Raw genomic sequence first — 23,722 nt, forward strand, 5'->3', positions numbered from 1 at the left:
TAAAAAAAAAAAAAAAAAAAAGAATTCTATTATTTTTTATTTGTTTCCTGTACTTTTATATTTGTGTTCATATAATTAGAAATATTGTAAATATTCTTCTTTGATATTTTATTTAATTTTTATATTTTTAAGATTAAATTCCACGTTCACACAATCACGTAATTTCCTTTTTTTTTTTTTTTTTATTTTATTTTATTTTATTTCACCCACGTGGGTCGCATAAAATAAAAACTTATCTGTTTGCATATTTGGCCATCGTAACATTTTCTTGTCGAATTGAAAAGGATATCTTACAAAAGTGCCGGGTTTTTTGGTAATTTTTGAAATTTTCGAGGTTCCCTCTCTCTTCTCTCTCCTGATCTGATTCAGCACCGCTACTGAAGTCTGAACCATTCTCTCTCTCTCTCTGTGATCCGATTCAGAACCGGTTCAGAAGCTAAATCGGTTGGTTCGGTTTTTCTCTCTCTCTTAGTGGTCCGATTCAACACCAGTTCAGCCACCTTGGTTGGTCCAGCACCGGTTCAGAAAGAAGCATCCTAAGTGGTTCAGTCAATCTTTCTACATCAGTCTCTCGAATCTCTTTTAGGGTTCTTCCAATATATCTACAGACTCCAAACAAAAACAAAAAAAAAAAAACCTATTTTTCTTAGGGTTTTAGGGTTTCACGGAAATATATAATGGAAGAGATCAAGAAGAAGAAGAAAAAGGGTTTCATCAGTGAAGATGACATGTCCTGGATTTTACCAAGGTAACGAATTACTGTAATTTTTTTTATTTTTTTGGAGTCGAATAGACATATTTAGGGATTTCTGTGGTTTAATAATGAATTAAAATCAAATTTATTCTTTAAAGAATTCATACTTTGTGAGATCTTAATCTTATTTGGTGTATCTAATGGTTTATGTTTGATACTTGATAGTTAAGCTTAGCTTTAGTCTATTTTGATTATGGCAATAATATGGTTTAAAAATTAGTAATCGAGATGACTCGGACGCTTTTAAGACTCATCCAAGACCGAGATGACTTGGTGAGTCATCTTATTTTTATAGGCATCCCTGTGAGACATCCACTGCAAATCCCTCGTCTCATTGACTCGCATGTGATCCGATTTGGGTCCATTTTTTAGAACTTGGCCGAGTTGACTGGTTTTGTGATTCAGCATATATTTTAATCCAGTTTACAGCATAAAATTATTATTAAATATAAATGTGTGAATTACATAAATTGAGGTTTTGTGATTGAGCATCTATTAATCCAGTTTATAACAGAAAAAAAATATATATTATGAAATTTGAGGATGTAACTATGATATTCATTTAAACTGTCTTCAAAGAGTTTGATTTGTCTTAGATGACTCGCCCAAATCTTGGTATGGGCAAGTGTTGAGATGAGATGAAATGTTGAGTTTAAAAACCATGACGAGTCATCCAAAACCCAGGGAATTATTCAAGAGTTGGTCTATCAAAACTCTTGCTTTGTTTGAGAGAGGGTCGATCAACAATCTCCCTATGAAAATGAGAATTTTGTGGGCTTTAACCTCATTTTCCATCTGTTGGGGTATCTGGTTGGAACATAATAGCAGGGTGTTTGAAGGAAATGAGCACTCCTTGCAGGTGCCAACTAGACCTAGGTTCAAATCCTGCCTGCACTGAGCTATTGAACTCACTAAAAACAGGTTTACCAGTAAAAAAGAAGTAGAAGAGAGCAGTCCTTGCACTTTGCAAGAAGTGGTGGTATCCATTTTGGGGCTTCTATTCTTCTGGGACAAGTAGTTCTGTGACTTTAGATGGATTTTTTTCAAAGATCTTTTATTTAGATGTGAGCTTTTTTGTAGCATTTGAGTGTGGTGCTTGCTTTGTATTGTTTTGCTTTCTTTCTTTGTTTTGCTCAATGGCCATCTTGGCCACCTTTTTCTCTTATTAATAAAATTTGCTTTGCCTATATAAAAAAAAGCCCAGACCATCTTATCCAAGATTTTGAAAAACTCAGCCAAGCCAGCCAATATAGAACTCATATATAGGCTCAAGATCCATAGACTCATGGAAAAAGAACTCATATGAACACTCATAATCCCAACCTTATAAATGTAAAATCCAACGGTCAAGGTAAAAGATGTATTCCCAGAATACATTACATATCTCTAAGAGGAATCCCAATTGTTGGATTTTGCATTTACATGGCCATGATTATGTGTGAACACGAGTTCATTTTCATGTATATGATAAAACACAATTGTAGGGCCCACTTTGCTACAGTTGTGTGGGGGATAAACCTCCCATCAAATTATAGTACGTGAAACCCGTTTTATTGCCTTTGCATTTCACCCCTCTAACTTTACTATATTTCCTCTGTTACCCCATTAATTCACTTTATTATTTTTCATCTTTTACCCATCTTAACCTCAATGCTTTTTAATAGTACTCTTCCAATTTTTTTCCCACTTTTACCCCCTTATCCCCAAAGTGAGTCTGCATATCCCAACCCATATACGAATAAAATGTATTTGAACCAGTTTGGAAGGTTTGACTCATCCAAGTCAACTTGGTCTTGGTGGGCACTGATACCATTTGAAAAACCAGGTTTTAAAACCATGGGTGATAGTGATGTGATTTTTGGTTCTTGTAGGTATAGTGCTACGACAATAATAGCTTTAATTCGGGAAGTTAGTCAGTTTGCTGATGTGAAGATGGATTGGAATATGCTTGTGAAGAAGACTTCAACAGGCATCTCTAATGCACGTGAATATCAGATGTTATGGAGGCATTTAGCCTACCGTGAGGCTTTCTTAGAAAAAGTTGAAGATGGGATCCTACCTATGGTAAGTGTTGTAACTTTCTCAATATAGTACATTGTTTGGCATTTGTTGATTGCATCTATTAAACTATTGAATTTGTATATTGATCATGTTTGTTGCATCAAATTTATGATAAATACCTATTACACTATTTTAAGAATTTACTATTAGATGCCATTGAAAAGCATTCAGGAAATCAAAAATTTCAGATGTGGGGAATAGAAAGGTGAGAGTCCTCAACTTGGTGCATGTTATGTTGAAAAGTCCCAGCACAGACCCTGAAATGTGAGCAGTTTTTTTTAAAAGTAATTTCTAGTCGAGGGTTGTGTAATCCATCTTTGACATGCTACTTTAATCAAGTTGTTAACCAAAATTATATCTGTTAGATAGCCTTTCCTCGTACGTTCTACTTAGTAAGTTGCTTTTTGTTGGGTAAGCTGGATTTGAACCCATGACCTCCAAGTTGCATTGCAATATTTCTACCAATACAGTGAGCACTAGATAACACAGAAGAAAAAGAATACTCTGTGGAATCAATCCTTATTACTTTGACATGCTACTTTAATCAAGTTAACCAAAATTATATCTGTTAGATAGCCTTTCCTTGTACGATTCTACTTAGTAAGTTGCTTTTTGTTGGGTAAGCTGGATTTGAACCCATGACCTCCAAGTTGCATTGCAATATTTCTACCAATACAGTGTGCACTAGATAACACAGAAGAAAAAGAATACTCTGTGGAATCAATCCTTATTCGTCGGAAGGAAGAATACTCTGTGGAAGTTCCTCCCTTTTGTGGTTTGTTGGGGATTGTGGTTGGAGAGGAATGAAAGTCTTCAAAAGTGTGGAATCTTCGAAAAAGGATCTTTTGCTAAGTGTGTTGGGGCTGTTGTCTTATTGGTGCAAGCTTTGCCCGGAGTTTGAGGGTCAATTCTTTGAAGATTTTGTCTTTAGATGGGATTCTATTTGTATGATTTAGGTGCTTTTTTCTTTCTTTTGGTTGGTCATCTCGACCGCCTTTTGTATTTTTTGTGCAACAATAAATTTATACTAATAAAAAATAAAAATAAAAAAAAGTAGAAAAGAAAGAAAATAGGGAGCTGCTATTCACATCCCAACTGTTACTTATTACACCCCAATTTCTTAAATTATTTATCACACCCCAATTAAAGATTAAAACACACTCTTTGAACACTACAAAGGTTTGGCTCAAACTATAATCTCAATATTACAAAACATTATAACACTTGTTCAAAGTTCAAACAATTTCAGTAGTTGTTTACCATTATGATTAGGCTCATATACAATCCTAAACTCAAAAAACAGAAATCTAGAAGAAAAAAAAAACGTGTGCTTTTATTGGCACTCCAAACTTTTTTACTTATTCTCAATCATTGACTTATTTTCTTTATTTTTGAATAGGGTGTATAAGTAAAAGTTGGGGTGCCAATAGCAGCACTCAAAAATAAAATCAAGTAATGAAATTTTTTTTTGTTCTTTCTTATAAAGGAAAAAAAATGAACTATTGTTACATACAACTTGTGGTTGTGCCAATGAGTTCCTTAGATGTCAAATGCTCTGAGATGGACTGCCCTTTTCCATCTGAGTCATCCATAAATATCAAGATTCATGAACATGAATCTCGATCCTTCCTTCTATTCATTGCTTTAGATAGAATTGAACGGAGGGACACGATTCATTCAAACAACCCCAAATTCTTGGGTAACTTTTTAACAACGATGATGAAGAAGAAAAGAAAGAGTAAATAGAAATTGTATTTTAGTGGATATATTTCAAACTTCTGAGATGTCATTCATTTGTTCTAACTTAATTTTCCTTGTCAAAAATGAAGTAGGCTTTACTGAAATCCTTTAATCCATGTCTTCACTGTTTCCTTTTTTATCCAGCTTTGGACTTCCAAGGTAATGTTGTTTTAATCTAATGAGGCCTATAATCTGCTTGCAGGATGATGATAGTGATTTAGAACATGAGTTGGAAGCTTCTACTCCTGTTGGTTCTGAAGCCTCAGTGGAGGCCGCAGCATGTGTGAAGGTAAGAAACTTTATCCCATTTTTAGTGGAAATTGTTTGCTTACTAAAGAATTCTATTTGAAGCATGTTTATGGATAGTATACTGAAGCTGTTAGCATAAGTACTGATGCCATATTGATACATATGGCATGAGGAACGTGAAGGTGACTCCAACCCATGTCTCTAAATTTTTGCTTCAAATTTAAAGAAGATGCTCACCTCCGAACCAATTTGAACTCTGACCAGTTCCTTCTCTAAAACACTATTCATTCACTTTAAAGAGTTGAAAAGTTAAGGGGACATAAAGTAGAAGTTCAAAAATGACATTTATGGAAAAGGGGGGAAAAAAGAGGTATTTAAAAAAGATGAACAGTGATTTAAAGACTCCCTCTAAAATTTCTCAGGATCTCTATATTTGGAAATGTGAACAGTTATTTAGAGGGGATTTCTCTAAAATAGAGACTGGTTGGAGTTTGGTTGGGATGTCTCTCTAAATTTAGAGTTTTAGAGACCAGTTGGGGTTGCTCTAATAGACATGAATTGCACACTTGTGGGACTCCACGATATCCATATTTGGGAGCTAACCTCCTGCAATGCTATCTACGTCTACAAATGTTTGACTGGTAGACCATCTTTAGAGTGTACCTACATAATGAGTACCTTAGGTTTCTATTACTTGTTCTGCGAGATGTGAATTGAACTCTTTAAGGACATCTCCATTTCTCATTCTCGTAGTTTTCTTAGTATCTCATTGGCTTGTTGTTTGGGATGGTTGACTTGGTCAGGTGCTGCTGGCTTCTGGTTTGCCAAGTGACTTTGGTCTCCTTAATGGTTCAACTGTAGAGGCTCCATTGACCATAAACATACCTAATGGCCAGGCATCCCGGGCTCCCTCAGATTATTCAACGCCAACTTGTCCACAAGGGACGAACATTACTATTCCTGTTTCTGTAAGTAAACAACCATTGCCTACAGAAGTATGGGATGGAATTGGATCAGCTAGTGGTGGTGGTTTGCCTGCACGAAGGAAAAGGAAACCTTGGACCGAAGAGGAGGATATGGAACTTATTGCTGCCGTGGAGAAATGTGGTGGAAGGAATTGGGCAAATATTCTAAAAGGAGACTTCAAGGGCGACAGAACTGCCTCACAGTTATCTCAGGTTTTCTTGCTCACTCCAGAGAATAGTTCATCTTCACTGGAACAGTTCTTTTATTTTATTTTATTTTACTTTCTCATGAATGTGTGTGTGTGTGTGATGGTGTTGCTATATCATCACGGACATTAAATACATTTGTAGGTAAATGAATGGCTGATATCACATTTGAATGCATTTAATATCAGTGGAAAAATAAAATTGTTCTGTAGAAATGGCGGCTCCCTACTTATATCATTGTCATCAAAGTCTTATTTAAAAAATTTGGGGTTTGCTATATTGTACTTAAGGTTGGGATTGGTTGACAGACTAAATGTTTTCTTAGCCCACACGATTGTGGGCTTCATGTCAAGCCGAGACAAGGGCTGATTTTTGGTGAAGATGATCTCAGCACAAAAGTACTGCTTTCTGAATTAAATGTGGAGTTTAAGCTAAAGGTGAAATGGGTGGCCCAGAATTTGTAATAAACATTTCATAAGGCTAGGACTTTCCAATGGGCTGAGTCAAAGGCTGATCTTTGGTGCACCACAGAAACTAGCCCATCTTGACACCTTTAGCCATATGAAAACTAGATTACAAATTGAAAAATTCTGGTCTGTATTTGACTCTTACCTTTGAATCCACATATGATAGGTTGGAAATTTCAGAATTGGCTGTTGTGGAAAGTCCTACCTACGCTTTGATTTTCGTGTCAGGTATGATACACGCAAGGAAGTCTTGTATTCCAATAGTGTAGCATTACCATACTCTTTTTTCCTCTGAAGGTGAAGGCATCAATTGGAAGATTGATTTCTAAAGATGTCACTGTGTTTTAGAAAGATTAACTAGTTTATTTTAGCTAGTTTTTGTTGTCTTTATGCAGACACACTAAAGATTGGCAGGCAGAAATACTACTATACTCTAAGAATAATGCTTATGATACCTAGAATAGTGGAATGATTCTCTTAGACCTTAAGGAATAAGGACATATGGGGAACAAACCTCTTTTACTTTGTGTCCCCTACCTCTCTTTTATGCTATCCTCTCCTTTTCTTATTGATTAAGTCATTTTTTAGGATCTTTGTGCATGGGTTGCTATGCTACAAATTCGAGATATACAGTTGTGGGTGTGAATCCTAAGGACTCAATGGCAAATCGAGAATTTCCTCCCACTGTTATTATTCTATGGCAAATGTGGGTCGTGAGGTTTCGATGACATTTTTTGGAATTCAAAAATGGAGAGCATTTATTGATATTGGGAAAGTGATTCAAATAAGACAGGAGCACTATCTTTGCCGCTTAGCTTAGATTTAGTAAAAAGGATAAACTTGGCCATTATGATTGGTGAAGGTGCCTTGAGTGGGTTTTCAGTAGAAAAGGATCTCTAACGAGGTCTAGGATTTGGTTTCTTCCTTGAGGATATCATTGCTGTCAATTGGTGAGGTGGATGTCCCGAGTAGTTATTAGGGTCTCTTTGTTGTATTCTGATGTAACTAGCCCTAGAAATTTGCAGATTTTTTTTTTTTTTTTAATTTTTTTTAAATTTTTTAATACCAATTTACTTCAATTTGCGATCTTACAAGCTCACAGCCTTTGTTTCTTTCTTTTTCTTTGTACTACTCGCTGTTGCTTTCTCTGTATTTCTCCTTGTTCTTATAAACTTGTCGTTAATGATCTACAAAATTGTATATGTGAAGTACATTATATATAGATATGTTGTTCTGTACTTCTGTTAGTTTGATAAACAAATCTATTGGTTGTTTCATAGCTTTGTTGTTTCTGCTTTGTCCTGTTAGTTTGACTCCTCCATGTGAGGCGAGACACAAACTTCTTGCTTCAATATATCAGTGTTGTGATGATTCTATTGAAGGATACTTATTTTTATTTTAAAAATATTTTCTTTTCCTCTTTTGGGAGGGGATATCCTCATTTATCAATGGGTTGAACCAATTCTTGAAGGTTACCAAACAAGTGAAATAATTTTTTCCCTCTCGTTTCGTCTCAATTTTTAACCGTAGCACTACAATCCCACATCTCTCTCTTTCTCACTCCTACTCCCACGATCCTGACTTCTCTCTCTCTCTCTCAAAAAAAAAAAAAAAAAAAAAAACTACTATGATATTGGTTTCCAAATGGAACCTAAAACTAGAGTTAGTTTAAATTATTGAACCACTTTTGACTTGTCTAAAGAACAAACCGACCATTGTTATATTTTCTTGTTCACCTTAATAATTTTGTGCTAGATATTTAATAGATAAGGGTTTTTTGCATTAAAAAAAAAAAGAAAAAAAAGGAAATACAAGCACATCCGTTGTCATCTAGTCCGGTCAGGATATCTGGGTCTCACCCAGATGACCCGGGTTCAAATCCCGGCAACGGAAGACAATGCTCTCCATTAACTTTTATTTAGTAACAGAATTATGTGGTAAGGTAATAAAAATTTTCTGTCATTAGAACTTCACCTTGGCTTCCTGTAAATATGTGTTTTTCCCCTTTATTAGCGCCAAACATGCTTGAAAGTGCGTACAGATCAGATTTCCTTTCCTTTCTACTGAATGGAATGTACTTGTTCTAATATTTACAGAGGTGGGCTATCATAAGGAAACGCCAAGCTAACTTAAATACAAGTGTGGCTACCAACTCAACAAGTTCACAACTTTCTGAGGTACAACTTGCGGCTCGTCGGGCACTTTCTCATGCTCTTAATATGCCAATGGTGGATAGCTTATCTGAAGCATGTTCAATCGGTATTGATGATTCCTCTTCATATTCTCCCATTTATAATATTCAGGAAAGCTGGCAAATCATCAATGTTCTACCTAATGGTGTCAATGGGTACCCAATTACCTGATGTGCCCGTAACCGATTACTTGGTTTTGGGTCTACAAATATGGACCCGATCATTTTCGGGTCTACAAATATGGACCCGATCTTTTTCGGGTCTGATTCTGGGTAGCTATCTTAAGGACCTGATAATAATCGGGTATCCGACGGGTACCTGACTAGTAAATTTTTAACATTTAGAATGAAATTAGTAATCTAATTAAATTCTTACAAAGAGATATCTTGAAGTGAATAAAATTGAACTAAAATTAAAATATAAAAAATGTGAAGTCTTTAACTTTTGCCTTATCTCTACATGAACTTCCATTCATTTTCCATATTGTTATATAATTTGAAGGACAAATAAATGGTTCGTATTATAATTTTCTCTTGACTTTATTCTTAGAAGTTTGATTTGCTTGAAGAATTTATTGTTGACCTTAACTTTTAATGTAACTTTCAATTGAAGAATTACAAGTTAAATTGTTACATATATAAATACATGTCTATTATATTGGATATTCATTTTTTCTCTCATTCAAAGACACATTATCTATCCTAGTGGGTACTCGACAGGTACCCGACGGGTATTGGGTATTTTTATTTTGTAGAGTTGGTTCTGGGTCCAAGGATATCATACCCGGAACCGATAAGTACCAGAAACGAGATTTTATTTAGGTTCCGGTTCTGGATATATGTGGAACTGACCCATCGACACCTGTAGTTCTACCATCACAGGCAATCCTTTCTTCTTTGAGGAAAGTGCTTTTAAGTTTTAACTGAAACTAAAGTTAGTAGCGTTCATCCCTTACTGCGTGTGGTCTAAGTGATGCAACAATGATAACTTTATATTAGGAGGGCATGGGCCACCTCTCGGATTGGTCATTGTTGAAAAATCCCACTGACCACATTCAATGCTGAAGGCTTGATGTGGGGACCTTTTGATATTTAACATATTCTTTTAGTTCTCCATGTTTCAGATCTGCAATGAAAGGTTTATATCATCTCATTATTATGGTGTTTAGGTTATGCCTGCAAAAGAAAGAAAAATGGCTGATCAATCTATATCTTGCATGAGAGTTCTACTTGAATAGTCTAGTTTGACACATAAGCTGCTTTGGCTGCTATTTTTGGGGTGATGGACACAAAATGTTAGTTCCTCCCACAAGTTTGGCGCTTTTTAAGTTTGGACAGAATTCTGCATGAATTCCATAACACAACCGAAACAAAATTTTAGAATCGACATAAACAGTAGAACATACAAAAAAGTTTGAACATGGCTTTACTTTTGGTTACGGCGTGCATTTACTCAATTAAACTTTTAGATAAATCCATCATTAAAAATTGATCAAAGCCGTACTTGCAATTGAAACAGGTATGACCCATTTGGCTATTCCATCCACTCCCTCTGCAGTTCCTGCTAATCCGGTCGAAGCTTCAACGGTTGCAGCCCCGCGCCAGACCACTTCATCGGTTCAGAAAGGAGCATCAACATCAAGTACCATTCCAAAATCTCGCGTAACTATGAAAAAATCATCGTCATCATCAGTTCCAGTTGTCAAGTCTTCTGTGGGCCCAAATTCTATGATACAAGCAGCCGCGGTTGCTGCCGGGGCCCGAATTGCTACACCTTCAACAGCAGCATCATTGCTCAAAGCAGCTCAGTCTAAGAATGCTGTCCATATAAGACCTGGAGTGGGTTCGCTGATTAAAACACCAATGCCACCGTGTGGTACAAAACCATTAGCTACAAACCCGTCTGGGCCTCGCCCTAATGTCCACTACATTCGAACTGGTCTACCTTCTGCATCACCACCAACTCCCTATAAACCATTAACGGCAACATGTCAGATTCCTCCTGTCAGTGCTGCAATATCATCGAATTTGATTGCACAACAGACAACGACCGTGTCTTCATTGTGTGTCAGTTCAATTGAGAATGCTGTGGGCACCACCACAAAAGCTATGTCAATTGTGTCAGAGGAGGTTAAAAAAACTGCTGAGGAGACAAAATCAGAAGTTGATGGGTCCGGGAATAGTGTCCTCCCTAGGGAGGAGGGACTAGATGGTCAAGCGGCTTTATCGAACTCAGAGGTGCTTAGTGAAAATGAAACAACCGTGGTGGAGAATTTGAGACATTCGCCAAATATGGAGGCTTGTGAGAATGATCAAACACCTGTGGTCAACAACCAGATCAAGAGCCAAAATATGAATGAAAATATGGAATGTTCACCAGTTTCAGATTGATATTAGAATCAATTCTTGGGTAAGAAGAATGTTTATGGGGAGGTTGGCCGGTGTACATTGTTGGGGGCTAATTGTGTATTGTTATTGTGCAATTGTTTCTTCCTTTTTCTTTATTGGGTCTTAGAATCTGATGTCTGAAACAAAATAATCATAATAATAATAAACAAATGATTTTAGAATGCAAGATAAGACATTGTAGAGAATGGATGTGTGCGTTCTTTCCATGGTTTAAAATGTGTTTAGACCAAGATAAAACGGTGAATTATAATATGAACCTTGTGATGCAGAAAACTGTGCCCCACATCCTGTGTGTCAACGATGCTAATGTTTTATTTTTGTTGATATCTTGGGTATCCGGTGTATTGGGAATCGAATTCAAGACCTCTGCCTCCTGAGGCGTGGTCTTGATCATCTCACCAACCCCTCGCCGCCTAGCAATGTTCATGAGTTGAGTGAAATGAAACCAAATAGTTAGGGAAACAATTGCAGTGAATGAGAATATGATTTACATTTTTTGTTACCTCTATGATGCACAATGAACAACAGATAACACAATATATTAGTATAATCAAGTTTGAGGATTGCTTGGTTCAGAGTCCGGGAAGTTAATTAACAAACCAAATTGACAATTACAAGCAAGGAAAAGATACAAAGTGAAGAAAATATTTAGTTTCAAAATTTGAAATTAATAACACAAAGAAGATGGAAACCCATGAAGCGAAGAAAGAAACAATTCACATTTGAAATCCCCCTCTCTGATCACTAATCTGTTTGTTCAATGTTGGATTCATCCATAAGAAGATCTTAGGCTTATGTTTCTTTTGCTTATTACCGAAGATGAACGACCGCAAAGGAATTCTAGTCTGGCTTATGGAGTGCTTCATTTTATGATGGTTCTTCGATCCTGATCCTGACACCGACACCTTGAAATCCTCATTCAACTTAGACAAAGTCTTCTCGATTTCAAACTGAAATCCTTTCCCATGATCTAGTCCCGCTTGTAACTCATCCGCTACTTTGTTATTCTCTTGTTGCATGTTCAATACCTCCCCTTGGAACTTCGCTGCTTGATAACTCGTAAACTCGACATCTTCAGTTGCTGAACTGGCCTTCAAGACTCTCGATATCTCTTCTTGTATTTTACAAAGAGACGAGAATCTACACTTCAACTCGTCTTTCAACAACGCGCTTTGTTCCATCCATAAAGTCAATTCAGTTTGTATCTCTCTTAGATGTTTGTAGATCGAGCGGGCATCGGACCTTAGAGATTGATCCATGGTTGTACTTTCTTGTTGCGTCTTTTTTCCCTTCAGTCTTGAACACTCGCCTCTTAGATCTTGAACTGTAGTTTGAATTTTTTGTATCTGATGAAATGATGTGCTGAACCTCAACCAGAACTCAAGATTTTCTTCTAGAAGTTCGTCGATGTCTCTTCTAAATTTTTCTTCAATTGTTGAGACAGTTTGTGGTTTATCAGCAAGAATCACCTTAATCTCTTCTTGTTCTTCAACATTTGATTCATTTAGTCTTGTTGTTTCTTCAACATTTTGATCTTCTAACATATTAAAGACTTGCTTTTCATCTGAATTCATTTTCGGGATATTTGAAGACTCAGAGATCAATCCATCCACCATTTCGTCAGTCGGCTTGCGCATCTTCAAATCTTCGGATTCTGACAAATGGGTATCAGAATTTTTGTCACAACTTGTTTGCAGAATGTTCAACTTTTGACGTAAAGATCGAATCTCTTCGTCCTTCATGTCATTGGCGCTCTTTAATTCCTTTATTTGCACCGTTGTTTCAAAGTTACTATCTCGGTTTTTCCTCTCTGATTCACATAGTTTCTTCTTTGCTTCCTTATAATTCCGAAGAATCGATGTATACTCCCCCAATAGAATCTTCTCTCTATCCTCCAACCCATTTAAGAATAATTGCTTCCAGTTTGGTTGATCTTCTTTGTCTTGTTCGTGTGGTTCTACATGGAGAACACTATCTTCTGTTTCAGATGAATCATGTTTTTCCTGATCTTTAACACATAGATTGATGCCTCGATCGTCTTCCACTTCTTTTATCTTGTCTATTGTGCTAACCGATTCAACAAATGGAGTCCCCGTGGTCTCTTCTTGTTCTTTGAAATCTTTATGTGATTCAACATTGGGAGTAACAACCAATTCTGCTTGAAATGGGTCCCTGCTTTCGACCCCCTCTTCAAGTTCTTTAGCACACTTTAGTTTGTCGGAAACATATTCAAAATTACAATGTGCTTCAGTAAAATGTGTTTGTAGATTGTTGTTTTGATCTTCAACATTCTTGTTGAGATCCTCAATTGCATGTAACTCTCCCTCCAATTCTTTTAGCTTTTCATTCAAATTGTTCGAGCCTTTGATCAAAGTCTCCTTATTCTCTTCCAAGCCCTGAAGTTTTGCATGAAGTTCATCGGTTTCCAATCTCAATCTCTTTATCAAAGAAGTTTGAGATGAGACTGCAGTTTCCAAGCCAATCACTTTAGTCACAAGTTCATCAATCTTTTCTGCGACTTCTGCCACATCGAGCGATGCCCCAGAGTTAGTCTCAAAGTGTTGGCATATTTTCTCACGTAATGACTCCAATTCGAGTCTTTCTTGCTCAACATTTTTCAACGTTGGATCCTCAGTTATGGGTTCTTTCTCGGGAAGCATTTGTTGATCCGTCCGATTATTAAGAAACTCATCCTTGAGAGACTCCAATTTCTCATGGGCAGCCTTAATCCTTTGTTGCTCTAATCTTGTCTCTTCAGCCGATCGCTCTTGTTTCTCCTGCAATTGAATGAGGGTCTCTTGGCAAGATTTCAAGGCTGTCGCCGCCATCAAAGTTCGAGCTTCGTCATCTTCAATGACCATTCCCACATTGAATTCGTCTTGTAATCCACAAACCTCCTCTTGCATTTCTGTGATCCGTTTCTCAATTTCCCAATAGTTCGCAAACCTACTCTCGTACGAGCCCTTCACAAACTCCTTCTCTGTTTGTAAAGCTAGGATCCCTTTTTGAAGCTTGTCAAGCTTTTCTAATGCCCCGGCCTTGCTCTTTTGAGAACTAGTAGAATTAGTAGTCTTCTTGGATTGTACTTTGTTTTTGAGTAATGTGGGTAGGACTTTTGAATCTTTCTTCGGAATCTTTGGAACTTTTGGGATATACGGGTTTGGGATTTCAGGCAACCCTTTAGGGTGTTTATCGGGATCGAAAGGACGTGGGGTTATTTTCGGAGAACCATCTTCATCTTCTTCATCCAACGCAAATTGAACTTGTTCAGGGAAAATGGTGGCGATGGTTGTGTTGGCATTTTGTAGCTCTCCCGAGATGTGTTCATACCTCTCGGCCAAAGCTCGGTAGGCCTTATAAGACTCTTCAACGAAGTTTATCAGTTCGGGCCTCTTTCTGTAGTACATCTCTGCTCTCTTAGCGAAGGAGTCTCCATCTTCTTCAATGAGTTTAAGCATATACTTCACCTTCTCTTCCATATCTGTGATCATTAAAAAGTATCAAAATTAGAGATAAACGGCATAAATCAACTTAAAACATCAACATTGTTCTTATTTACATGTCGATAGCTATATGAACGTAAGTAATTTTGAAAGCTAGAGAGAATCTGGATTGCTAATTATATTCAAAAGAACCAAAAACGTTCTAGGACCAAGCATTAGAAAGTAATCAAATAAAAATGTGGATTACGTTCGCTTTGTTCCCCTACTTTTATTTTTCTTTTGCTTTCATCTCATGCTACTTCACACAACAGTTTACAAATTCAAATTACTCCAATGTGGCAAAATGGGTGTTTTAAGGAAATATGAACTGATATGGTACCCAAATATTTGGGAAAGAATTCCAAATTCAATAATCCATAAACAATCTTAACAATGTGTTTGGATTGAGAAAAATGGAGAGAAGAGAAAATAAATGAGTTTCTCTCCATTTCTCTTATTTGGATTTGTTAATTGGGGAGAGAAGAGAAGAGTAAAATGGTGAGTTTTCTTTCTCTCCAAATGTAGAGAGATTTGGAGAGAAACCCTTATAAAATATTTTATAATTCCAACTCTGCCCTAGATCTCTTTTAAGACATTTTAAAATTCCAAAGTTGTCCCAATTTCTCTCTTGTGAATGCAAACATGGTGGGAGAGAAACTGAATTTTTCTTCTCTTCTCTCCACTTCTCTCAATCCAAACATTGTAAAGTCTAAAACCACATAACAAAGAAAAACAACAAAACCCATTGTCCAAATCTATTATTTTTGAGAATCAACACGAAATATGAGGAGAAAAAAAGCACTAGACTGGGATAAATTGGGCACATTGAGAAATATAACTGAGGTGCAAATCTTAAAATGTCATATTGGAGGAATGTTTTGGTCAAGGAAAAAAATTGACATTGTATCGAAAGATTCAATCCGATATACATTCAATATTTTGTGGTCAATGTTTAATATCGGTCTAGATTCTAGACTAATACATTCCGATATTTTGAACCATGTTAATTAAAATGGTCAAGAAACCCAACAATTAATATGCATTCAATTTTCATATAATGGGTAAATCGATCGATGCATTAAAATCGACAACCAACTATAGAAAACCCATGTTTGAATAAAATTCAAAGTATCCCAACAACTGCATCATTCAGATATTGATAATTATTTATAATTATAAAAAAAAAAAAAAACATAAAATAAAAATAATCCCATTTGTGAGTAAAATCAGAAGAATACCTTGTAGGTTTTGCTCCAGCCATTTTGATTGCTTTGTCTTAATGTGGCTTGCCCACCACCATGAATAAGCATTACTTGCTGCTCTATGCAACATCTCTCTTTCTCTCTCTCTCTATTTTTCTAGGCAGAAACAGAAACAGAAAAAGAAAAAAAAGACATGGAAGCCATTAGAGAAAACATGAAGAAGAAACAAAGAGTCTCTGTAACAAACCCATTAACAGCACATTATTTGAGGCTAAACGAGGAAAGCTAAAATGTTCCAATGGATGAGAGTTGAAGTCGGCCGAGAGATAGGTGGACAATCCTTTGAAAATGCACCTCCAAGACTGGGCCACATGGCAGATTATGGTGTTGCCATGTTGGAACATAGAATGGGGTAGTGGGGCTAAGGAAAAGGGTCCACGTGGCCGATCATGGATTTGCCAATTTTGCAGAGAGAAATGGGGGTGCATGTTTTTTAGAGCTTCTATTAACACACCAACTTTTACTTGCAACACACCAATCTATATGACATAGACAACTTTTTATCTGAAAATAAATTGCAAGTAAAAGTTGGTGTGCCAATACAACCTCTTATATATATTTTTTGGTTGCCGACCATGCCGTGCCTTGTTCATTGTTTTATAACTCAATGGATCACCTAAAAACACAGACTGAGTTGAACCTGCCTTGTTCATTGTTTTATAACTCAATGGATCACCTAAAAACACAGACTGAGTTGAACCTTCTTTCGCGTGATTTGACTTGGTAAGTCGGAATTTTATAACTCAATGGATCACCTAAAAACACAGACTGAGTTGAACCTTCTTTCGCGTGATTTGACTCGGTAAGTCGGAATTTTTGGAGGTTATCGAGTGAGTTTGCCAATGTGAATAGGGAACTTCTTCGATTTTAATAAAATTCCATTCTTTTTGAAACACAGTCGAGTTACAAGAATGGCCTAACCCACCACGACTCAAAATCATCCCTAAAAGTATGTAAAATACGACATTGAGGCTGATGCGCCTGTCTCAAAGTCATCTCTTCTTGGATGAAATAAATTATTTAACTCGGTTTATTATTATTTCTTTAGACATTTATATTCAAAAAAGTATAATTTCCTCTACAAAATAAGTTGGATTAAAGATGCTCAATACAAAGTTCATGTTTTCATTTAAATAAATAATATGTATTTAAGTCATTAAAAATTAATGCTTTTTACTAAAATATACAGAAACCCCAGTTGATTCGGCGAAGATTATCATATTGGATCTCAATCGAGTCAATGTGAATGAAAATCGAGTCATCTTCGTATTAAACAATTTTTAAAACTATAATATTCAAACAAAACCAATCCTTCTTATACACACAATTGTCTCAAAAGAGAAAAATATACGCTCAATACTACCCCCCTTAAGCAGTTTAATAGAATGGTTGATTGAACACCCATCTGAGATGTCCCCTTTACATTACATGAACAATCCTAAGCCCAGATGAAGGAAGAGATCCACGCGGAATCAATTATAAAGAATGAGCAAATTCTTTTCAAGGACCGTGGCATATCAAAAACCAAGAAAGAGAGAAAAATCCTCGCAAACAATTTTTCTGAAAAAGATCGGAGGCTCAGTGTCAGATATGCTTCATTCAACAATTACTCAGCCTGCTCAGTCCGGATTGTGTGATAGTGTGTCAATACATAAAAATGGAGGTTGGATTTGGGTTGGGAACGATCCAATTACTTGGGACCAAGCCCAACCCGAACACGGCTCGGTCGGCTAAGTTGGGCTTGCATTACTTGCACCCCTGGATCCATGTATCAATTGAAATGCTCATGCATCAATAAAATGCACCAAATATACTTTGGAAGTAAGATACAAAAGAGATATTTATTCACATTGCAAGTTAAAAAAACATTTATTTATAAGTTTTAAGATATGTACAGAAGAGCTATTTACATGAAAGAATTGCAGATATATATATACATAGGTACCTCTCCTTTCCTTCTCTCACAAATTTTTTATTTTTTTGAGACTCAATTATATTAGTTCCACAGTTGTTCCACAATTTTTTTTTTCCTTTATGAGTTTTAATCTGTTTTGGAAATATAATAGGTTCATCAAACTGAATAGAAGAAGAAGCATTTTGCAACAATCAGCTTGTGTTGGCTACCAGCTATTCTGGATAGAAGAGAGCCACTGTTCCATATATTTCTTGCTCTCTGCACATCAGAACAAAATGCATAGAACATCTCAGCATAGATTACACATCTTAGGCCTCTATGAAGATAATTGGGAGCATATTTTTCTTTGCATCATAAATAATTCAATATATCAAAACTACAAATTCATGAAACAATAAGATCCACCAGAAACACACCAACCTGAAAGCTTTCAGCAATAAGAAATAAATGACAAAAAGTGGCCACAACTTCCCACAATGTTAATAAAGAGAGATTTTTTTTCAGTTTTCACTTGGGTTCTTTCTTTATTTTTTTCTATTTTTCAATTTAATCTCATGTTTTAGAAGACCGATACCGATGCTTCTGGAGGAATATGTGACTGATGCATCCCGATCAAACTAAAAGAAAATCTAGTAGAAAGCAATAAGAGCGATTATGTTTTAAGCTCAATGATGTACATTCAATAAACAACATATTCAAAAATTGAGCATAGCAGAGATGACTATCCCAAAGATTTGGGTCGGCAAAATGAATTATGTCCCTCCATTCCACTTTGTACAAAGCCAAGTCTTTTACTATGAGTGAAAAGATTAAGAAAATTACTAATAAAAAAAGACCAAGAAACATAAATTAGAATAATGCATTTATGAAAATGTAGGAGTGGCCCCAATAGGTGATAAACTAAGGGAAAGAGGATTATAGTATTTTCATATGCAACAAAAACTAATACAACCCCAATTAGAAGGAACATGCAAGTTGAAGTTTCTAAAAGAGCAAGAGGAAGACAAAAAATAATGTGGATTTGGGGTGGTGAGAGAAGATTTGAACGCACTTGAATAAACAAAAAAGATAACTATGATATAATTAAATGGAAGATAGGATTTGTTCAGCTGACCCATATTTTAGGGAAAAGACTTTGATGATGACAGCGATGAATCTCATGTTTTATGCAAGAATTCAACTTTTCTTTTTCTTTTACCAGCAGGTATCGAATTGAGGCTGAATAAGAATATGGAGGAAAATGAAAAAAAGGAGAGAATTTGAGAAGTATGTTGATTATGAGATTTGTATGGTAGACAAAACCAACAACTGTGTGCTTGAACTCATGAAATGAATCCAATTAAAAAGCAACGCAACTACTAAGATTGGAAATGCACAAAAGAAGTTCAACAAGGACAGGACAATAGATAGGTTCCCAAAGAGTTGTTATTAGCTAATACAAGTGCCATGAAAATGTGAATGGGAGGGGGAGGAAGAAAAACTGAGAGGCCTTCACCAACTGACAAAGGCAATTTGTGTCTGTCAAAAACCCATCCCTAAGGTCTGATCAATGATGTCAACAAAAGTCTAAATAAAATTCCTTCAATCCTAAAGCACTTACTTGAAAAAATAGGGCCTGTTATTTGGTCGATTTCCATGAAAAAACAGATATAACAAAATAAATAAAAACTTGTACACGAATTAGTTGAAGCCTATTCTCCATTGGGATCCTTTTTACAATTAATTAACAAAAATAGCATAGATAAGAAGAAGAGCCCAAAACTAGAGTATCACAAACAAGGGAAGAGAGGTGAGAGGTGTCTGTGTGTTGTGGTGGTGGGTGCGCGGGGGAGAACAAGGTGAATGTGGGGAATCACAAATATGATGATTTTGCACTTAATTTACATCATTTGAAGATAAAAACATTGCAAAGTTCCGTAATAATCAGATGCTTCAATAACCTTAAAGAAACTAAGATGTAAACGGTGTGTAGGGAAGGGGAGTCGTAGTAGTTGGACTTTTAGCCATGAACTAAATTTATTTATTTTTTTAAAACATGAATTTGATACGTACCTAAATATATGGAGATGGGAGTATTGTACTTTCAATGTATTTGATGTATGGGATCACCACTAATTGAATTTCTATGGGAAATAGGAAGGAGTTAGTTCTATGCGTATAGTTAGGTTACTTGTGTTGTGGGTAGGTTAGTGAGGAAGTTATTCTATTTTGTAGGAAGTGGTAGTTATTTTAGGAGATAGGACTCTAGGTATTTAATCTTCAGGATTGTATAGAATATTATGCAGAGAAATATTATGAGAATCCTATTGGATTTTAGAGACTAACCATCTCGAGTGGAGGTCTGATCCCTCGAATGAGATCATTTTCAATCTTTTTCTTCTCTTTTATTATTTTTGTGCTCTGATCTAAGTAGGTGCATATCAGAATCTCCATGTTTTGGTGACCAACTCCACCACTTACAACTCCTTGAAACTAAGATCATAAAAGCATGTTTAAACAGGGGGGAGTTGAAGGAGTTTGAGTTACAATTGCTTGTTTTAACTCAACTCTCCATGTCTGGGTGACCAACTATAGGCAGTTGCAACCTTCTCTCAACACAAAGTTCTACCCAAATACTCGGTATATTGAGTTTCGTTTACAGAATTCAAGTATATAAATGGTGAAACTCACTAAAAAACACTTAAGCTCTAGTGTCTTACAGAAGGCGAAAGGTGTGTCTTGATTAGTTCAATTTTAAATTCAGAATTGTTAGTTCATCCTAACCAAAGAATCAATTTCACAAGGTATCAAAGTAAAGACCCAATCCACCATATTACAAAAATAACAACAAACAAATTAAAAAATTGGAAAAAAAGAATAAGAAGAAATTATTACCAGCAGAATACCCATTTGTGAGGTCCACAATGGCACCTAAATGCTGATTCTTTGAACTATCAACAACCTCCTTACAACCACGCCCATAGCATGGAACCAGCACAGCAAAACTACTCTCACTTTCATCATCACTATCGAAATCAGGGGCATGTGGTTCCATCCAACCAATAGACCAATCTGAGTCATCTGAGTCAGATCCCGATAAACACCCACCGTCAGATGGTACCAATACCACATCATATTCCCTATCAACTCTTTGTTCTTCCCTACTATGCTGTTTACGCTTACTCCTTCTCAACGTCGAGTTCATCTTCACCCCATTAACTGACGAGAATTTCACCGTATCCGGTTCCCTCAGACCCAAACTTAAATCCACTGAAGAGGTTAAAGAAGAACCAGAAGCAACAGCTGTTGTCTCGTGATCCTTTCCACCCCACAACCACAACGACAGACGGGTAAATGCCATGGCCATTTTTTCCTAGAAAATTTTTCCCCCCAATGTGGTTTCAACGAAATCAAAAGTCAACTATATTACAGTGTATTTGGGGCAAAAGGATGGAAAATCGAAAAGGGTAAACTTAGCAGAAACACAAAAGGGAGAATTGGAATCAATCTAAGAACAGTTTCTTGACGTTTCTACCAACCAATCCAAACAGATTTCCGTCCAAAACCAGCAAATGAAAGAAACCCTTTTTCTGTGTCCTGAAACAAATTAAAACACGGCTTCACCATAAATAGAAATCCTTTAAAGCAACTAAGAACCAAAGACTGGAACTTGTGCAATCTAAGAAAGAAGCTAACTAATAGAAATCCCCATTTTTTTCGATTTTTACTAAAGTAAGAAACTTCAAAATTTCCAAAAACCAACAAACCAATCAAAGAAACACAGAAAAAAAAAATTTAACAAACAAACGAATTTTCAAAAAAATTCTTACCTGTTGAAGCAAAACCTAATCTTCAATATCACTCAAAATCCATGAAATCCAAGTTTCAGAAACCCTAGTTTTTGCTTTTTCTAACAAACAAAGAATCAGATATGAAGATCGAAAAAAAAAATGAGGTGAGATTCACAATCCTAATCAAATCAAACTCAAGATAAACCGAGTGTCTCCACCTCAAAATCACCGAAAAATAATGAAAACTTTAACAGAAAATCTTAAAAAGAATCGAAGAAACAGATTTTAAAACCCTAATTTTCTGTTTTTTATTTTATTTTATGAATCTCTCTCTCTCTCTCTCTCTGAGATCGGTTGAAGCTAATCAGATTTCTCTCTATTTATAGTGTTTGGGGATTTGGAATTGTCGAAGAATATCAGCGGTTGAATTTCAACAGATTATTTCTAAGCGTCTGCAACCGTCAGATCTTTCTAAGATTCTCCAATGATTGAGCTGGAATTTGAGAAGCTTGGAATCCGGAAGACCATTATCATATTTCAACTGTGAACCCTAGTGATGACATCTACCCTAACAATGACCACATTATGTTCTACTTCCACGACATTGACTCAGTTAAGATCCGTGATAACTCGTCCAAACTAGTGTTTGTGATTTTTTTATATAATAACATAATTAATATTTTAATAATTTAAATATTTATGAGAAATTAATTAAAAATATTTTTTTATTTATTACCAAAGAAAATTTTATTAAATTATTGATATTTTAATTTATTATCAAATCATTACTAATTTGTAAGTGTTACCAAATCAATAATGTATTTTGCAAAAGAGATTAAATTATCATTAAAAGTAGATATCATATTTTCTTATTGGATTTGACTAAAGAGAAAGAAGACAAAAGCTTCTGCCCCCGTTTGATGATACTGTCAAAATTTATTCTCACATTTTGTTGTAAGAAACAGTTGTCAAAAATAATTATAAAAAATTGGAACACTAAAAAACTTATTTGATAGTCTTATAAAAGTGTTGTGCTGTTTATCAAAAGTTGATAATTATTGTTTAATATAATTGTTGTATTCTATTGTATTATGATAAAATGACTATAATACCCTTAATGTTGATAATGCATCCAGAATGTACTAAAAATATCAAAATACCCTAATAAATATATAATTACATTAGAAAGAGTTAACTATCCATGATTAGAGTGCTAAAGTAAAATACCAGAATACCCTAATAAAGACCTTGCATGGAATTTTCCCGAAGTTATTGGATTGGAATGAATCAAAATAGGTGTTACCAAATCAATAATGTGTTTAGCAAAAAAGATCAAATTACCCTTAAAAGTAGATATCATATTTTCTTATTTAATTTGACTGAAGAAAAAGAAGACAAAAGCTTCGGCCCCATTTGATAATACTATTAAAATTTGTTATTAGATTCTGCTGTAAGAAACAATTGTAAAAAGTTGGAACACTGAAAAGTGTATTTGATAAAGTCTTGTAAAAGTATTATAATGTTTAATAGAATTTGATAATTATTGTTTAATACAGTTGTTGTGTTTTACTGTATTATGATAAAATGATCATAATATCCTTAATGTTGATAATGCATCCAGAATACACCAAAAATATCAGAATACCTTAATAAATATATAATTACACTACAAAGAGTTAACTGTCCATGATTAGAGTGCTGAAGTAAAATACTAGAATACCCTAATAAAAACCTTACATGGAATTTTCCCAAAGTTATCGGATTGGAACGAATCATAATTTGGGTCTAATCCATGAACTTCTGATATATCTAATTGTTTTGTGATCAGGGAAATGATTTCAAATGTTTACTAGAGTTTTATTATAGGATGCATGGATATAATATAATTAGATTAAATTGGATCTATAATTCTCAAACTTAACCCACTTGACTTATCATTAATAGAAGAGAGCTACTATTGGCACTATCACACCTCAATTTCTCAAATTATTTGTCACACCCTTATTAAAGATTAAAACACACTATTCAAACATAAGTTATCACCTCAAAATTACAAAGAATTATGACACATTCAAACAACTTTAGTAATTGTTAACAATTAGTATTATACCCGTAAAAAAATCCTAAGTTTAATTAGTAGAAATCTAAACAAGAGAGAGAGAGAGAGAAAGAGAGAGTGTGTGTGTGTGTTTCTATTGGTACCCCAATTTTTACTGTTTTTCTATCATTGAGTTATTTTTTTAATTGGGG

General features: G+C 35.3%; 3 protein-coding genes and 1 non-coding gene across 5 annotated transcripts; 2 read left to right on the forward strand and 2 right to left on the reverse strand.

The window, feature by feature from the left end:
• The first annotated feature begins 268 nt into the window (after window positions 1-268).
• LOC147404998 (uncharacterized) lies at window positions 269-11,214 on the forward strand. The gene is made up of 6 exons (XM_086441124.1): window positions 269-748; window positions 2,626-2,818; window positions 4,758-4,844; window positions 5,608-5,982; window positions 8,540-8,702; window positions 10,154-11,214. Exons 1-6 carry the CDS (start codon window positions 678-680, stop codon window positions 11,023-11,025), a joined length of 1,761 nt encoding a protein of 586 aa, XP_086297250.1. The 5' UTR covers window positions 269-677; the 3' UTR covers window positions 11,026-11,214.
• On the forward strand, window positions 8,263-8,336 carry TRNAE-CUC (transfer RNA glutamic acid (anticodon CUC)). The gene has a single exon. It is a non-coding gene; the product is annotated as a tRNA-Glu (tRNA).
• A 465-nt stretch (window positions 11,215-11,679) lies between the features above and the next one.
• LOC147405000 (protein NETWORKED 2D-like) lies at window positions 11,680-16,006 on the reverse strand. Its single transcript, XM_086441123.1, has 2 exons — window positions 15,764-16,006; window positions 11,680-14,524 (listed from the first exon to the last, which is right to left on the reverse strand). The coding sequence occupies exons 1-2, from the start codon at window positions 15,855-15,857 to the stop codon at window positions 11,760-11,762; spliced, it is 2,859 nt and encodes a 952-aa protein (XP_086297249.1). The 5' UTR covers window positions 15,858-16,006; the 3' UTR covers window positions 11,680-11,759.
• Window positions 16,007-17,806: 1,800 nt separating this feature from the next.
• Window positions 17,807-22,004, reverse strand: LOC147405001 (uncharacterized). Of its 2 annotated transcripts, XM_086441126.1 has the most exons (3): window positions 21,512-22,004; window positions 20,577-21,278; window positions 17,807-17,960 (listed from the first exon to the last, which is right to left on the reverse strand). In XM_086441126.1, the coding sequence occupies exons 2-3, from the start codon at window positions 21,046-21,048 to the stop codon at window positions 17,908-17,910; spliced, it is 525 nt and encodes a 174-aa protein (XP_086297252.1). In that variant the 5' UTR covers window positions 21,049-21,278; window positions 21,512-22,004; the 3' UTR covers window positions 17,807-17,907. The 2 variants fall into 2 exon arrangements, with proteins under 2 accessions (XP_086297252.1, XP_086297251.1); XM_086441125.1 differs by having other exon boundaries at window positions 20,577-22,004.
• Window positions 22,005-23,722: the final 1,718 nt, after the last annotated feature.

This window comes from Akebia trifoliata, chromosome 4, assembly GCF_017979445.1.
Source record: "Akebia trifoliata isolate Shusen 1 chromosome 4, ASM1797944v1, whole genome shotgun sequence".
NCBI lineage: Eukaryota > Viridiplantae > Streptophyta > Magnoliopsida > Ranunculales > Lardizabalaceae > Akebia > Akebia trifoliata.

Excerpts from the sequence above, each read along its gene's own strand:
- LOC147405000 (XM_086441123.1), bottom strand. The coding sequence starts at position 15,857 with ATGTTGCATAGAGCAGCAAGTAATGCTTATTCATGGTGGTGGGCAAGC. Across the intron at positions 14,525-15,763 it reads GCTGGAGCAAAACCTACAAG|ATATGGAAGAGAAGGTGAAG; the intron begins GTATTCTTCTGA and ends TAATGATCACAG.
- LOC147405001 (XM_086441126.1), bottom strand. The coding sequence starts at position 21,048 with ATGGCCATGGCATTTACCCGTCTGTCGTTGTGGTTGTGGGGTGGAAAG. Across the intron at positions 17,961-20,576 it reads CACAAATGGGTATTCTGCTG|AGAGCAAGAAATATATGGAA; the intron begins GTAATAATTTCT and ends TCTGATGTGCAG.
- LOC147404998 (XM_086441124.1), top strand. The coding sequence starts at position 678 with ATGGAAGAGATCAAGAAGAAGAAGAAAAAGGGTTTCATCAGTGAAGAT. Across the intron at positions 2,819-4,757 it reads AAGATGGGATCCTACCTATG|GATGATGATAGTGATTTAGA; the intron begins GTAAGTGTTGTA and ends ATCTGCTTGCAG. Across the intron at positions 8,703-10,153 it reads ATCTGAAGCATGTTCAATCG|GTATGACCCATTTGGCTATT; the intron begins GTATTGATGATT and ends CAATTGAAACAG.